The sequence below is a fragment of the Danio rerio genome, chromosome 4 (assembly GCF_052040795.2).
Source record: "Danio rerio strain M-AB ecotype USA chromosome 4, GRCz13ab, whole genome shotgun sequence".
Taxonomy (NCBI): domain Eukaryota; kingdom Metazoa; phylum Chordata; class Actinopteri; order Cypriniformes; family Danionidae; genus Danio; species Danio rerio.
The window spans coordinates 2,098,235-2,115,888 of NC_141024.2; the positions used below are offsets into that span (position 1 = coordinate 2,098,235).

Here is a 17,654-nt window from a genome sequence, read left to right on the forward strand (position 1 = left end):
ATTTATTTTCTGAAGGACACTTGTGTGAATAACAAATGCTTATTTATAGTGATTGAAAATCAAAGTTATTTCACCACACATGGGTATCCTAAGTTAAAACATGAGTATTGTGTTGTCTACAAACAAATATAGACATCTGAAAACATGCTTTTACTTTTGAGAAGAGTTTAGTGATGAGGAGTGGCTGGCTGCCTGCTCAAATATCTTTCCCACAAGTACTTCAATTTCAGTTCATGAGCAACATTATAAATGTATTCACAGGATTTATCTAACCCCAGTTCGCCTCCATAGAATATTTCCCAGTTGTTTCCAGCTATGTTTCAAATGTAAGTTAGACATTGGCACGGTAATGTATGTATTTTGGGATTGCGACAAAATCTAAATGTACTGGAGATTCACAAAATTATTAAAAAATAATTGGAAAGACTTTTGCTTTGTCTCCAAAGGTATACCTTCTGAATTGAACCTTGACACTGTGTTTTGATCATGAGAAAGAATGTGCATTGAACTTTAGTATACTTGACCAAAAATGTATATTATTATTATGGTCAATTGCTCAGATACCTTCAGTCAATATGTGACTGGGTCAGGCAATCAGACTTCTACCACTGGAAAAATTAACCTATGGCACATTTGAGGGTGATTCAGATTTTTCTTGAGGGTGCTCAGTGACTGTGTCTTTCTAAATTTGTTTTATAATCTCTTTTTATTTTTGGCTTTGCTTTGAAGCATTTGTTAGAATCTAACAAAAACTGCTGCTGTTGTTACAAGAGACCAGTACCACTGTTGTTCTGCTGAAAAATAAATAAATAAATAAATAATAATAAAAAATTTAAAACAAAGGTAGTATTTTAGGCCTAGGCCTGGTTATTCATCAACAAGCAAAGCAACTGCATTCTGACAGCGAACTGCATCTGTACGACAGGGTATGTGAACTTACATGTTTACATTTCATTCTGCGCATTCAGTGTCCGCAGTTTAATTCACCATATTTAACTGTTTTTGCTGAAATCATTGCTGCAATCAAAAAACAACGTGTATTATTCAGCATAGCGTGAACTTACCTGATATAAAAGTGAGAAATGAGAGTCGAGCATTTTTAATGAGATCCTCACTCCATTCAGCTCTTCTGATGGCTTTTAGCCAAAGATGTCTGCGGTTGCCATTCAAAGCAGTGTGGGGTACAGTAAAATTTAAGTTTTCTATTTTTGGACTTTCGATTTTGGCATCCTACCACACAACATGACATGTTTGCTATTGCAACCGGTATGCGCGGTTGAACCTGTGTGACGTAGGTTGCTAATTCCCCTGTACAAAAACACAGACAATATAGCACTTTAAACTATTAGAAATGTCACTTTTTAAGATTTAAAAGTTGTCAAGATCCTATAATGCAACTCAAATGCATAAATAAATGGGGGAAAAATAAAAAATAAAATCACAAAATACGGAAAACTGCCAATTTACAGATTTGTTTACAGTGTAAAGTATAAACTAAAGTGTAAAACTAGTTACAGGAATTTATCTTCATTATTCAAAGTCCCTGTTTACATCAAACAAACAAATCAATTCGCATGTCATCCTTGTGATACAATCTTTATTGACAAATAAAAATATCCATTATGAACATCTGTACACATTACAGTAAACATACAGAAACTGTGGACCCGTTGGCATCTTTAAACAGGTAAGAGACTCACAAACCTGTAAATCCACCAAAACACTCCTCAGGTCTTGCGCAGTTACGCTTTACGGCTCACAAAGCATCAGAATTCATTGTGAAAACCCAAAATATTAGACTGTACAATTTTGTGTGGGGAATAACTCCACCATAACACTTTTTTTGTTGTTGTGTTTTGTTTTACTAAAGGACATGGTCCAAAAGTTTTAGGAAATGTACAGTTAGTTGTTTATAGTTAGTGTTTCCTTTGACACTTCACATCTCACGTGTACTCTAAAGAAAAGTGTCATTTGTACAACGGCTCGCTTTAAATGAAAGACTGGCACTGACCTGTTCGTTAGCCCATATCACACACACATATACACACACATACACACACACACGCTTTCAGAGCAGCATCTAGAAACAAATGTTCATCAGTGGTTCAAACAATAAAAAACAAACAATGACAGTACAATGTGTTGTTACGTTTTAAAGAAGGAAAAAGGCACCCAAACCTCTGATCCGACAGATATTCAAGGCTTTGCTGGTGCCAGAAATTCAGCTGGGTGAATCTCACATTTACAGGTCATATAGAACCACAAATATTATATGTATAAATATATATATGAAGAGTTCAGATGCACAAGCCTTTAAGGGACGTCTGACATTTTCTTCCAAAAGGATTATTCTTCTCAGCCTCCTCCTCATGTTTATGTTGAGTTATTTCACTTTAAAGGCAATGAAAAGATCATATTTATTGCCATAAGAGTTAAATTACTAAACCAACAGGAAGGAGCATGAAAATAATAATAATAATAATTTTAGAAGAATATTTCAGATGACACTTTAGAGGTTTTTGCATCTGAACTCTTCATATTTACACATACATACGTGTTAATATTATGCATACATATAAGTAATAATAATTATATTGTAAAATTACATTCAAATGAGTTCATTATAAGCAATTATGATGTTTTATATTTTATAAAATATGAATATTTTAATTTCAGATTTATACCAAATAGTAATTTTGCAATGCTATTATTTTAATAATTATATATATATATATATTGTACATAAACAGATACATTTACACACACACACACACACACACACACACACACACACACACACACACACACACACACACACACACATATATATATATATATATATATAAATAAATGTAAATTTATCTGTTTATATATATATATATATATATATATATATATATATATATATATAAATGTATATATACATATATATGTATATATGTATATATGTATATATATATATATATATATATATATATATATATATATATATATATATATATATATATATTTTATAAAACATAAACATTAAATAATTGCCTATTTTTTGTTCAGTGTAGTGAGAAATGTCCTGTGCGTGTCGACTGGTCCAGTGGGATTCACCCATTAACATCTCATGCTTCTCTCAGACTAAATTCACAGTTCTGTTCTCTTCAAAAATCCTAATAGAAATAGTTAAGAGCAGAAAAGATTAATACACTTGCATTGAGGTTAAAAACCAAGAAACATCATCTGTTATCTTCAGTCTTTTAGTACATATATATATATATTTACAAACCTTTTATTATTATTATTTTTTAATCAAAGCATAAAATGAGAGACCGTGTTCAGATTACGACCCTCCGGCTCACAAATAATTCCCACAAATCTCATCAAGCCGAATCTCTGATGCTTTCAGAAATCCAGTTATCTGGTCCGGAGCAGCAGCGAAGGGAGTTTTAAAGGGTTTGTTAGGAGATTTAGGAGTCTTAAAGGGACGTCCGGGCTCGTGACAGCGCTAGCTGAGTCACTTCATAGAGGCAAAACGCTGAGTTAAATCAAACGAACCAGACATTCCCTACATCACAATCCCAAAATGCCCAGTTCTGCAGGTGAAATTGGGAAACAGCTCTTCCACATGACTAGCTTGTGATTGATGCTGGTCAATAATTATTATTCATATACACAATAACTAAAAACTGCTGTGCGTAAATGAATCACATCCAAAATAAAAGTTAGTTTTGACATGATTTAAGTGTGTGTATGGTGTATATTTATTATGCTTATATATATAAATAAACACACACACGCATGCATATATTTGAGACTATGCTTATTTCTATTTAGATATAAAATATATGATGCAAATTTTATATATCTATGTACCAAATTAGTTTTGCATAGTTTTGTGTGTGTTTATCACAAATGCATGTTAAATATATATAACACACACTCATATATTATATCCAAACAAGCTTTTATTTTGGATGCAACTAATGGTGATTACTAATCTTTGCCCAGCACTACTAAAAACCAATCAGTGGACATTTAAAAAAATCGTTAAGGCATTCTTCACTCAAAATCCCACACAGATTTTGATGTGTCCCTCTACAGAACATCCCAAAGGTGTTATATATGCAGGGAAATGGTGTGTGATGTAGACAGTGATGAGTGTGTGTGCGCATGTCCTATCTGCGAGTAGCTGAGGCTGGTGTGCTGAAGAGTGGTGTGAGGTTGCTGGGGTTTGTCTGCGGCAGGAGCAGGTTCCCGTTGGTGGAGGATGAGCGATTGATCCGGAGGCGTCTCAGATATTCAGCATGAACCGGTTTGTGGCCCTGCAGGACTCTGATGGCCTCGTCCACGGAAAACCACTCTCGCTTACGGCCTACAAGGCAAACACAGTAGCAAAAGCGGCATTAGTGTTGTTAAATAAATGCACTGCAGGGTGTGCAGTGGAAAAAACTGAACCAGACTAAAGCAAAATATGTATTGTGTTCACTGTAAGAAATGCTGGGTTCACACAATTCCTTCTTGATGTCCGAACACAAATCGATGAAGTTAATTGTTTTGACAAATTTATGTGGACTGAATGAAAACAGTTAAATTGTCCTAAAAAAAAGGACATGATTAAAATAAAATGGATAAAGAAATGTATGAAGTAAAAATAAAATAAAACACATCAAGTGCAAATAATGGATACATAAAAAATAAGGTTGAAACCAAAGTAAACTAACGCACGCACGCACAAATAAAATAAATAAATAAATGCAAATAATAGATACATAAAGATATGGTTAAAATATAATATTAACAAAAATAAATAATAATGGCAAACAATGATAAAAAAAACACACAAAAACTAATAAATAAATAAATAAATAAATGCAAATAATGGATGTATAAAAATAATAATTGCAAATAACAGTTATATAAAAAATAAATATGCTCAAAAAAATAAACAATTAAAAACACACACAAAACAAACCAACAAAATAAATAAATAAATGCAAATAATGGATTCAGCAATATATACCTAAATAAAAATAAATAAATAAATAAATAAATAAATATAATAATTGCAAATAATGAATAAATTAAAAAATGCTTAAAACAAACCTAAACAAAAAACTAAACACACGCACAAAAAAATAAACAAACACAAATAATGGATACGTTTAAAAACAAACCTAACAAAAAAACTAAAATAATAAAAATAAATAAATATATAAATAAATTAATTAATTAATTAATGCAAATAATAGATACATAAACATAAGGTTCAAATAAAAATAAAATAAATATAATAATTGGAAATAATAAAGGACACATTAAAAAAGATATGCTTAAAAACAAACAATAATAAAAAACACACACAAAAAAGCAAAAAACAAAAATCACAAATATTAAAACAAATAAATAAATGAATGCATATAATGGATACATAAATATATGGTTAAAATAAAAATAAAATAAATATAACATAATAATTGTAAATAATCAAAACATTAAAAAAGATATGCTTAAAAACAAACATAATAAAACACAAATAAACTAGCTAAGTAACTAAATAAATACAAATAAATACAAATAAATAAATAAATAAATAAATGCAAGTATTGGATACATAAAAAATGGTTAAAATAAAAATAAAATAAATATAATAATTGCATATAATGGATACATAAAAACATGCAAACAGAAGTCTTGGACATAGACTTTTATACCAACAGCATATGGACCAGTGTCAGTAATAAACACAGTCAGGAAATAGCAGGAAATTCAGTAGAGCCGAGAGCTGAACAAACAGCTGGCAGATCCAGCTCAAAAATCTGCAAACTCACCAATATTGACTGAATCCTCCCAGGCATCCAGCGTCTCTGTGACTGTCAGCACATACACGTATGTCCGGTGTTTCCGGTCCTGGTTCTGCTGTTGTTGAAAAATAAACCATTTCAGTGTGAGGGTCTATGATCACGTAACATCCATCCATTCATTCATCTGAACCGTCCAATGAGGAGAGAGAGAGAGGAGCTTTACCTCAAACACACCCAGTAAACGTCCTAATTTACCCTTCACTCCAGCCTGAGGGAGAGAATGAGACAGACACTGGTCAAATATACACATATCATTACAGAAATTAGCTATACGGTCAAGAACATCACACTCTATATTGTAAAAATGATCAGTTAATTAAAAGTGCTTTACGTTTATTTACGGTTGTGAATTGCATTATGGGATGTTGATCTCTGCTCTGTCCCTTTTCGATGTTGAAAATTCAACTCTACAGTTTAACAAAGGGACTTTTAGTGACATTTGAGTAGTTTGAAATAATATAATGTATAAAAAATAACAATATGTAAAGAAATAAGTCTGTATAATAACAGAAAACCTGCTCCAGTTAATTAGAAGGTGTTTGTAGTGTAATTTACAACCCCAACCCAGACAAAAATATCACTTTAAACTATTAGAAATGTTAAAAAAAGTCACTTTTTTTCTATTGCTTTATAGCATATTCATGCTTGAATAAATAAATGCCTAAATTAAATTGTAAAAGAGTTATTAAGTACTATAGTAAGTAAACACTTCACAATAAATATCATTAGTAAACTTAGTGCATTAAAATCAACAATATAAAAACAGATTTATCAGTCACAAAGGTCATTTAAATAAAACACTATTATTAATAAAATCATTACCACTTCTGATCAGATTCTAACTATGATTTTAAAACATTATTAGGCATTAAATAAGAAAGCATTTCATTATTTCAGCATGTAGTTGGCCAGATATACTATAAGCTAATGAACCAATTAAGTCTCCAATCATTTCTGAACACCACTGCAAATACAATCTGAATATTTTTTAAAAATGTTAAAACAATAAATATTTATTCATTGTATTATCAAAATGCCCATGATGATATCAATATTATTATTATGATATATTGAATGATTGAATATGGGCATGTCTATCACACTGTTTATCAAATGAGGACACCACTGACTGACGTGTTGCTTTGACTCTTGGAAATGATGTGAAATGATAATAATAATGTTGCACCTCCTCATAGACCTCCCGCACTGCGGCTCCACACGGCTCCTCCTCCGGCTCCATTCCACCACCAGGAACAATCCACTGATCCGGGTTTCTGCTGCTGCTGACCAACAAAACCTGCCGAAACAAAGTGTGAAACAGATTGAGACCTTTTTTTTTAGACCAGTTTATGATTAAGAAGAATCTCACAGAACAAAGAAAATGTATAGAAATGTGGATTTAAAAAAAATGTAACTGGAGTATTTCCTTTTTTTATTTTGAATGTGCTTTAAAAAGAAATCCAGGTTTACACTAGCCAATATTTAGTGATTTCATATAAATATATGTAATAAATATCAAAATATTACATTAAATTAAAACTTAAATTGAATTAAGGCAGAGGGAGGATCTGAAAGCAGGTAAATAAATGTCACTTTTTTATATGTTGTAATGTTCTGAGATTTATTTTTACACTATATGTGATGGATATAGTTTTATTTGAAATAAAAATACATTAAATAATGTGATTTTACACTAGTTGTATACTTCAGTTGATTTATTAGCTGCTTTGTTGTTTTTTATTATTAATATTTAGGTTATGATCTTATATTTATTCAAAGAAATAAGGGACAGAAATTCAATACAATACAATACAATACAATACAACACAACATAACTACACTTTAAAAAAATAAATTCTGTCCGGGTTATCATTACCCACAGTGGAGTCAAACACAGAAAAACCCAGTCATTGGGTTAAAAAAAGTGCAATTTCAATTTAATTAAACAAAATTAACCCAATGTTTGGTTTGTCCACAATGGACCCAACATTAGGCTAACACAACCCAGCATTTCTTTTTTAAATGTGCATAGATAATTACTTTGTCTTTTAACATAATTTTTAAAAGATATTACTCTTTATAATTATTCAAATTTTAGGATGAATTCATTTATCTTTATTTATACATTTATGTTTAAATAAACTTCATTTGGGCTAGCTTTTAATGTATTTTTAAAAAATATATTTCTTTGTTTTTATTATAATTGCTTTGTCTTTTATGCCTCTATCCATCTTTTACTTTTTAAATGTATGTAAAACACTTTTATAAAATTAAAATATATATTATTACTATTATTACTATTATTATTATTATTACTATTACTATTATTATTATAAAAATTAATCTGGTTTTATTTCAATTACCAAACGTCTTTTTGCAAGTTTTAATTGTAGTACAGTATTCCTGTACAAGCCTATTGTGAATGACTTTTAACAGATGGACGCAGCAGAACTGCATCTTGCTCTCTGATTGGCTAATCCCCCAGCTGCTGACTGGCTCTCAGGTGTCTCCTGCACTAAGAGGATTGTGGGATTGATGCGATGTCAGTGTGACATCACGTGCGTCTGTCAAGTTCATGATACTTGCTGTCACCTGGCATGTCCTGGGCCAGACGGAGGTTATTTTTACAATGTGCCACATAGCTGACGGTGAGGAACAGGTCACCTCTTCCAAGAGTGAGTGTGTGTTTCGCAAATCACAAAGGAAAGCTTATATGTGGCATCAGAACACACTCTCAGTTACACCGCTGTTTCCTTTAAACACGTTTGTCCAGTTCTGCTCTCCCACAGACAACCAGGATACTATAGTTTAGCACTTTAAACTCGTTTTTGTATATTATACATTATATATTTAGTGCTGGGAAAAGATTAATCGTGATTAATCACATCCAAATTAAGTCTGTATTGACAGATTGTAATATATGTGTGAGTGTGCCGTGTATATTTATTATAAATACACGAATGCAAGCAAATATTTGAGAAGTGTTTATTTAGATATGAAATATGTGAATGACGGAAAATATATACATTTAAATATCTATATAACAATTGTTTTGTATAGTTTTTTTATGCATGTGTGTATTACATATGCGCAATTAATTTATGTAACACACACATACACACACACACACACACACACACACACACACACACACACACACACACACACACACACACACACACACACACACACACACACACACACACACACACACACACACACACACACACACACACACACACACACACACGTCAAAACAAACTCTTATTTTGGATGTGATTAATATTTGCCCAGCATTTATTTTATTCACCCTATACTATTTTAAAGTTTCAGTAAATTTCAGTTTAGTTTCAGTTTGTTTATTAGTTTTTATTTTGCAAACACATTTCTATTTAGTTTTTATACATCTAGTTTGAACTGTTGTGCAAACCTCTTAGTCATAAATTTAAATAACTGTTAGAATAAACATTGAATCCAAAATGCAAATGAATAAATAAAACTATAAATAATAATGAAGATTTAAGACAAACTTCTTGATATTAAAGATCATGTACAGTACTAACTAAACATAGCTTTTTGTGGCAAATTAAGAAAACATATCAGGGTTCAGGGGTTTTTTTTCTACTGGCCCGATCGGACCAGTGGTTCAGATTTTTACTTGCCCTGCCAATATTGTCACTGGCCCCACCAAAAAAAATGAATAGCTATTTCTTAGCCACAAATAATAAAAAAATGTCAAAATGTTTGTAAATCTAGAATTTAAATATTTAAAAAAATGTTAAAGTGTTTTGCAAATAAAAGTAGCAAAATGTGCAGGTATTTTATAGCAAAACAAAGGATGACTGACCTGCCAAACTAACGGCAAACTGTACAAAACATCACTTCATTTTTTGTAGTCGTGGTGTACCCTTGTAAATGTCTGCTTCCAAGAGGTTAGAGACAAATGTTTTCCTTTAGCATCATCACTTGATGTTGCTGTCTCTTAGCTGAACTGGTTGTTACGGGAAAAAAATAACATGCTCACAACATCCAATCAGATAAGAGGAACCGAGAAGGTAGCATTTGAAAAACACAAACGGTTTCTCTATTCTGACTGTATTTGCAAGCAATTGACAAATAGTCACAGGTAAATTAAACTTTAGTGACAGGGCATCAGTGGCCCGGCCAGTAACGATCCTGTCTACTGTCCCGAGCATCTCACACGCTGGCCCCGGGCCGTCGGGCAGTCCTTATTGTTGAGCCCTGGATATGTTTTGTGTTTATATAGAAAATATATTTTTGTATATAATCATGCGCCTGACTGTAAAGCTCTGTCTGGTACTTTTTCCACCACAGAATCTATCTGGATTTTCCACCACAGAATGAGAGCTTATTACTTCTGAAAACGGTGATTATTTTTGACAATTGCTTCTTTAATTAATTGACTTTTTTATTTCAGTTAGTTTTTTAGTAACTGTTTTGTTTAGTTTTTCATCTATTGTTAATTGTTAATTTTATTTCAATAAACAAAAAACAATTGACCAATAATTAGTCTTAGTTTTACTTGTCATTTACTAAAATAACCTTAACAGTCACACATGAGCATATGGTGAGCTGAAGGTGGAAAAAAAGAGCTTATTCTCTACCACTAAAACAACAAAACATCTATGAACAAAACAAAACAGCGGTGTATTCTTGTACACTACTGTACAGTTTAGCAAAAGCGGACGACAATGAAAGCTCTTGTACAAACAGGCTTGAGAAACATTTGACCACAACCAGTAATTTACAGCTCCATAATTCCACCCTGATGAATCCCATCATAACAAGTCCATACAGCATCACTTCTGACCTCAAAACAACAAGAGAATAAGGACAATGCAGTCTGTCAAGTTTACTGCAAAATTAACGCTGAAAAGGTCATCAGGAATCAAAAATGGAGGGGTTTTGTATTATATTCCAATACTGATTCCAACAAAAATACATTTTATAAGGTGTTAAATAAATAAATAAATAAATGAATGTATTAATTGCAAAACAAAAACAGCATAAAGTTGCAAATATATTCACATGATATACTTTACGATGTACTAAATTAAGAAGTACCTCATGACTTAAGACAAAATATATTTTCAGATTCTCATTAATGCAAGGTTTTTATTTAATCTTAAATAATTACTAACAGTAATTTTAATTACTTCTCCCACTTCTTACCTTTACAAATCAGTTTAGTTGCAGCAAAACAAATACATCGCGCAAAAACAATTGACAAACTAAACAGTATATCATGCATTGTGCTTATTCGATTAAATGTATATTTAAAAGTATAATAAATTACAATATTATTTTCTTACTATACATTTTACGCTCAATTAATATTAAGCGATCAAATGTTGCTCTTTAGAAATGCAGCATCACATTCATTATTGTATTAAAATATTGTGATTTTATGCTGACATGAAAAGGTTCTCAATGACACATCAAGGATGTCAATAATCAAAACAAAGTGGGCGCAAAACATGAATCATCAAGTGTTTAAATGACATGACGAAATCACAGCTGCTTACTGCCAACTGGGTGCAGAATGATCAGATAAAGCAGAGATTCATCCTGATTTAAAGTTTAATGCATTCATATTTCCTTTTTGATGTAATAATCACTGCAGCAAAATATATACAGTATTTTCACATAAAAAAGGTTTAAAGCTGGTTTGCTCTATATTTTTCTGTAGCATGTCAGTTTGAAATATCAATTTACATGTTCAAATATTATTGTCAATAATTATACGGTGAGATTACTGTCTGAAAACAGCCAGTGCTCTACACAGAGATCTGATGTGATCATCATCCTGTCTGGAATGGCACAAAGACATGAAAAAACTAAATCCAGAAGAACTTTGGCAACATCTCAAAGATCCTTCAAAAAGTCTACCTGCAAAGCTATAGTACTGTTCAAAGCTTTAGGCACTAGTAAAAATGCTGTAAAATGAGGATACTTTCAAAAATAAGGCATAAATACATTTTAATTTCTATTAACTAAATCAAATCAACATTTGCTATGACCACTCTTTGCATTTAAAACACTTTAAGATGATTTTAAACACCACAGATGCCCAGAGCAGGTGAAAACAAACTTTTCCTGCAACTTTCACCCAGCAGAGCACCATGAACTTATAATAAGGACAGTCAGCCTGGAGCAACACGGGGTCAAGCGTCACATTTAAGGACACAATGGTGCGAATCTGATTTTGTCTGTGGATTTGAATCTAAGCAGTTCCTGATATCAGTCGATACTAAACACGCATTAAAAAAATTGCTCAGTATCATCACTTAATAAACAGTCAGACGACTGGCGTAGTAAAAAAAGATCACTTTAAACTATTAAAAGTGTGCATTTAAGTTTTCAAACTTTTCAATATCCTTCAAGATCCCGTAATGCAACTTAAAAGCAAAATTATTTGAAAAACGAATTACAAAAAAAAGGTAAAACTGTTTATTTGCAGATTTGTTTTTACAGTATTTATGAATAACAAACAAACAAAAAGATTTAAGACTTATCAGCTTTAAAAAAAGGGAAAACCTAACAATGCATGAAGAATTACAAATGACACAATCAAATTAAGCAATAGAAAACTTCATGGGATGAATTAAAGAAAAACTGGATTATTGTAATGAGTGATGATAAAGTGATGAGTTCAGCAAAAGAAAAACACATGTTTAATTAACAGCCTGTGAGCTCACAGCAAATATTTAACTTTAATCAGTTGTTATTATTAAATATCAGTTTCTCTGTGCAGCAAATCAATGCTGATTTAGGCCCCAGAATTCACTTGTTGCACACTGTAATTTGATTGAAATAGTTCTTGAGCGTGAATGCGTGTCATGAGACTGTTTTAGCAGTGTAGCATGTCCACCTATTCTAAAGCTGCTGTATGTTTACATTAACTGCTTCTAGGAAAACGGGTCTGTATTTATAATACACACATGATGCTAAATGGAGAAACACAGAGGCATTTGTCCCATTTTAGACACCTATGTGGACCCATTTAACAGACTGTATGAAATAAATCCAGTATTCATTGAAATTATTGAAGTTAATTTAGTATACTATAAATGTTTAATTTGTAATTCTCTATATATTGACCACTGTAATCACCCACTAGGGTTTTGTGGTTAACAGTCTAATAGACATCCGAATATAGACGGCTTGACTAAAACGAGACTAAATTTGGGCTGAAAAACAGACCTCTAAGAATTGCCCAAAATTACACTAGCAATCAAATAAACAGTTTAGACTGAGTTCACATGTGTAGTCAAACATTCCTGCACTTAGAAAAATTACTTTTGCAGCTTGTTTAAGTTGAAACAACACAATTCAGACGCTTTCTTCAGGACTACTTTGATGTTTTATGCTCAATCCACTAAAATTTGGACAAATTATTAAGTTAACATGATCCATTTGTGTTGGGGCAATAATAATTGTGTGGAACTCTGCAGTTTTTAGTGTGATGACTGGTCTAGTTTTGGGCAACTATTGGATTTTGACAGCACAAATTTAGCCTTGTTTTGGTCAATCCGTCTATGTTTAGATGTCTAGATGTCTATTGTGTGTAGAAAACAAAACAAAGACAGCTTGGCTTAAACAAAGCTAAATTTGGGCAGTTAGTGAAAGTCTAGACGTCTAAGAATTGCCCAAAACTAGACCAGTCAATCTCTGGTTAAAGTCATTTTTACCAATCGGAGTAAATGCACAAGCAAAACATACATGTGTTAAATTTTCTGTTCACCATTAAAAGTTCGTAGGACGCCAAAAACATGAAAATGCTCTTTTGAACAAATGCATTGAGAGAAATCTAGCAGAATATCTCTAGGATGATGTTTGGGTTTTACTAACACTCTCTCTGTCTCAGTGAGTGTGTATTAGGTGCTCTGAATGGGAGGGATTTTGACTCATGTGTTCGCTTATCCTCACCCTCTTTCACTCCAACACAAAGAGCAGCCATTTCAAATGAGTTCCCCTCATTTACACAGACATGCACTGACTGTGGATCAGTCTGGAGTTGGCATGCAGGGCCGTTTATGGAGCTCGTCTGAGATCAGTGAGCGTGATTGAACAGCCACTCTTATGGGTAAATCCACAACGGAGATAAGCAGCAACCCCAGATTTACACCAGCAATACCACACTGCAGCTCAAACAACTGAGATTCCTCTGTTCAGTTACTTGGAAACAGTGAAACATCATTAAAAAAAAGTGCAAACTTCTGGTAGCAGCACTTCTGTACTTAAATAAAAGTTGATATTGAATGTAATTAAACTTTGAATAACTGCTTTCTCTTCAAAATGTCATTGTTTTGTGCACTCATGGTGCATTTTATTAGGGGATTAATTATTTAAAATATGCACTTGAGACTTTACTAGTCACACAAAAGATCATTTAAACGTTTTATAGTTATAAGAAAAGCTATTTCAACTAGTAATTAATTGACTGTATTCATACTTTACTTCATGAACTATGTTAAACACCAAAACCTCAATTAATACACTTTAGAGTGACTTCAGTCATAAAATGCAATGCGTTACTTTAATTTATCAGTAAAAACAGTTAATAAAGGTGATCATTCCAATCATGAAAACAGCAAAAGATAGATCTATAGCCGATAAGGCAAACAATCGTAAGGTTTGAGTTGATATAGAAACATTATGCTATACATTCTGCAAAGTAATGGTTCAGAGGGTGCCCCAGGGAATTTAAATTTTAATGTCTATTCGGGACGGTCTTTTCTCAGAAGTACACTAACCTGGTGCGGCTGTATACATGCAGAAATGGGGAGTTTCGGAGAGCTGCAGTCTGACGTGCTTTTATTGCATAACTGCACTAAAGAGGCCCAGTGACCGACAGTCTAAAGTGCCTATAATTCATCATGGGGAACAGGACAAATCACACAGACAGTCAGGACCAAGTGGACTTGTGTGCAATGACATGAGAGACAGACAGATAGACAAAAAGATAATAGATAGATAGATAGATAGATAGATAGATAGATAGATAGATAGATAGATAGATAGATAGATAGATAGATAGATAGATAGATAGATAGTCAAATAAAAGGATTCCTTCAGTTTTCTAATGTTTTTTTATGCAGTTGAAACAGGTTAACTCGACTAATGAGGATCAATGGGATTTTGGCCTGCACAGCGTTGTGTGACAGAGATTAGATGAGAATTAAATGAACAGATGTGCTCCAGATTACACTGTGCAGTGATCTGAACACTCTCACACACACACACACACACACACACACACAAACACAATGCAAAAAAAAAAAACTTCAGTTTGTCATCATCAGGTGTTTTTGAAAAAGTGATCTCAGATCATTTCCAGGAAGCCAGATGTAAACACTTCTGGATAGCCTCTATAGTGTAGTATAGTATTAATTTGTCTGCAGGCTTGCACATTTACAAAAGTAGGAACACTAATGTCAACATTTATGAATATATTAATTAATGCGTTATTTATTTACATACGTAAGCATATCATAATCAATGATGACATCATATGAGAGCATAACAGAACCTGATTGACAGTTATGCAAACAGGTATCCACGTATAAACGTCAGTTATCCTGATACGTGTAAAAGTGTATGTGCGTTTTAATACACTGATTTATGATCTGAGCGGTTTAGACTATCGTTAACGTTAATTTCTCCGTACCTCATCCTCCCGGTCGTTTTTGAAGCACAGACACGCCGCTCGCCGCTTGAATCCCTCCCGGTCGTACGTCCGCGTCTGGTTCGGTTTAAACTTCATGCTGAAATCCGTAGATATATATCGGACCGGTCAGCAATGCTCCGTTAACGGCCCTATCTCCGTGAGTCACCACCGACGGTCAGATGTGGACCAGCACCGCGCTGGACCGAGCCTACGGGTATGCGTTGGGTTTTTAATCCAATTTAAATCATTCCTTCGCGTTTAATCCAGCGAATTCGACTCTTTAACGCTTTCTCTCGATTCCGCTATCCATAGCCCGGTCAAAATCTGCCGTTTTCCCCCGGTATATATACGTGCGTGGTGGGCCGGGTGCGAAATTACTAAGGATAGTATGTTGACGGCTTGCTACTTAATATTCATATATTAAACCGTCGGTATTGGATGGTTACCTAGCAACGTCAGCTTATATTAATCAACAGCGATTGCTATTGGAAGAGATCGCCGTAGCGTCACCATAAACTAATTAATATTCATGAATACAACCCTTGCCGTAGTAAGATTTGTATTTCACGGTAGCAGCTCTTGAAACCACCGTTAGGCGGATCCGTGAACTGCTCTCCAGACTCCGTTAAAAAGCCTCCGTTACCGCATTACTGCGTGGCCTCCTGTCACATAAACCGCAGAGAGAGGGTTTATCAGCTCTTTTTATTGCTGTTCCTGATATTGATTGGAAAAAATATGTCTAGCCTCATTCCAACGGACATAAATACATCCATCGTACATGAAGTGAATACTTTCTTAGTAAGATGCAGAATATATATATATATATATATATATATATATATATATATATGAGCAATATCACACTCGTAGCAGTGCGATTTGGCTGTATATCGGCACTGGTGGGAGGTGTGCGGCTTAATGCCCCACCAGTGCCGATTTACAGCCATATCGCACTGCTACGAGTGTGATATTGCGTTTATACAACAGTTTGACAGCATAATTGTGTATATAAAAACAAAATCAAACATGATTTGAGACTCATGATTTTGAGAGTCTCAAAAACCCTTTTGTATGAGGAACTACTTTCTTCCGCGTTGGATTCAAATCATAAGCTGACAGTTAAACAGCTGAGCGTGCATCTTTTACACTTTAGATCTGTAGTGTCTGCTTTTTGCTGACTGTTTGAGGGCGGAGTAATACACAAAGGGTAAAGAGGCTGTACGGGTGCTGATATTACTTAAATATATCACGGCTATCAGCCAATCAGATTCGAGAACCACACAGAACTGTAGACAGAACTGAATATATATAAACTGTTCCTTTTGTAATCAACACCCAGAGTCTGCAATTCATTTAATCTGGCAATGCAATTAATCTATTAAGCATTTGAAGGACTTTTCTCTTTTTGTAATTGAGAACATGCATTAATAAAGACTTTTCCTTACTGTTTTAACTGCAAAAAAGAGAGCCTTTACGTGAAAAGAAAATATATTTTCTTAATTTAACAATACAATTTTATAAACATACATGTAAATTTACAAACTTTAAAAAAAATATTTTGCTTACTTAAACGCACTATTACGTTAAAACTATTTATTTAAAACTCTATTACAAAACAGACTTTAACAACAACTAACAATGTGTAAATGATATAATCTTTTTCTTTAACGTGTGATAATGTACATATACTCTTTCTGTCTATATTTTTTATTATTATTTTGGGTTATTTATTTATTGTACTTTTTCAATTTTTGTTCTTTACTGTGATTGTATATTTTAGTATTATTCATAATAATAAATAAAAGAAAATAATAAAAATCTAAATAACAATAGTAATTATAAATCTGCTCTTTTACTATTGCATTGCGGATAACTGTTTAAATAAGAGGTCATTACAGCATCGAGTATATATTTCATGTAGTAGTTATCTGTCCTGTTTTTGTGTTTTTCTGTTATAGCGATTAGCAAGCAGCTGGACTTTGGCTTACAGGTACCGATCTGATTGAATTATGAATGATGACACTGTTTAACTTTGACAAGAAAAGAATCTGACAGCATGTTTGTGTTATCAGTGAGATAAATGAGATACGAGGCAGCAGATTGAGAGCGAA

At 32.9% G+C, this 17,654-nt stretch overlaps 1 protein-coding gene across 1 annotated transcript; it reads right to left on the reverse strand.

Moving 5' to 3' along the window:
* Positions 1-3,042: 3,042 nt before the first annotated feature.
* nudt4b (nudix (nucleoside diphosphate linked moiety X)-type motif 4b) lies at positions 3,043-15,862 on the reverse strand. Its single transcript, NM_001004648.1, is given in 5 exon segments — positions 3,043-4,363; positions 5,820-5,907; positions 6,016-6,060; positions 7,039-7,149; positions 15,544-15,862. Coding segments are annotated over 5 exon segments (537 nt in total). The 5' UTR covers positions 15,640-15,862; the 3' UTR covers positions 3,043-4,166.
* Positions 15,863-17,654: the final 1,792 nt, after the last annotated feature.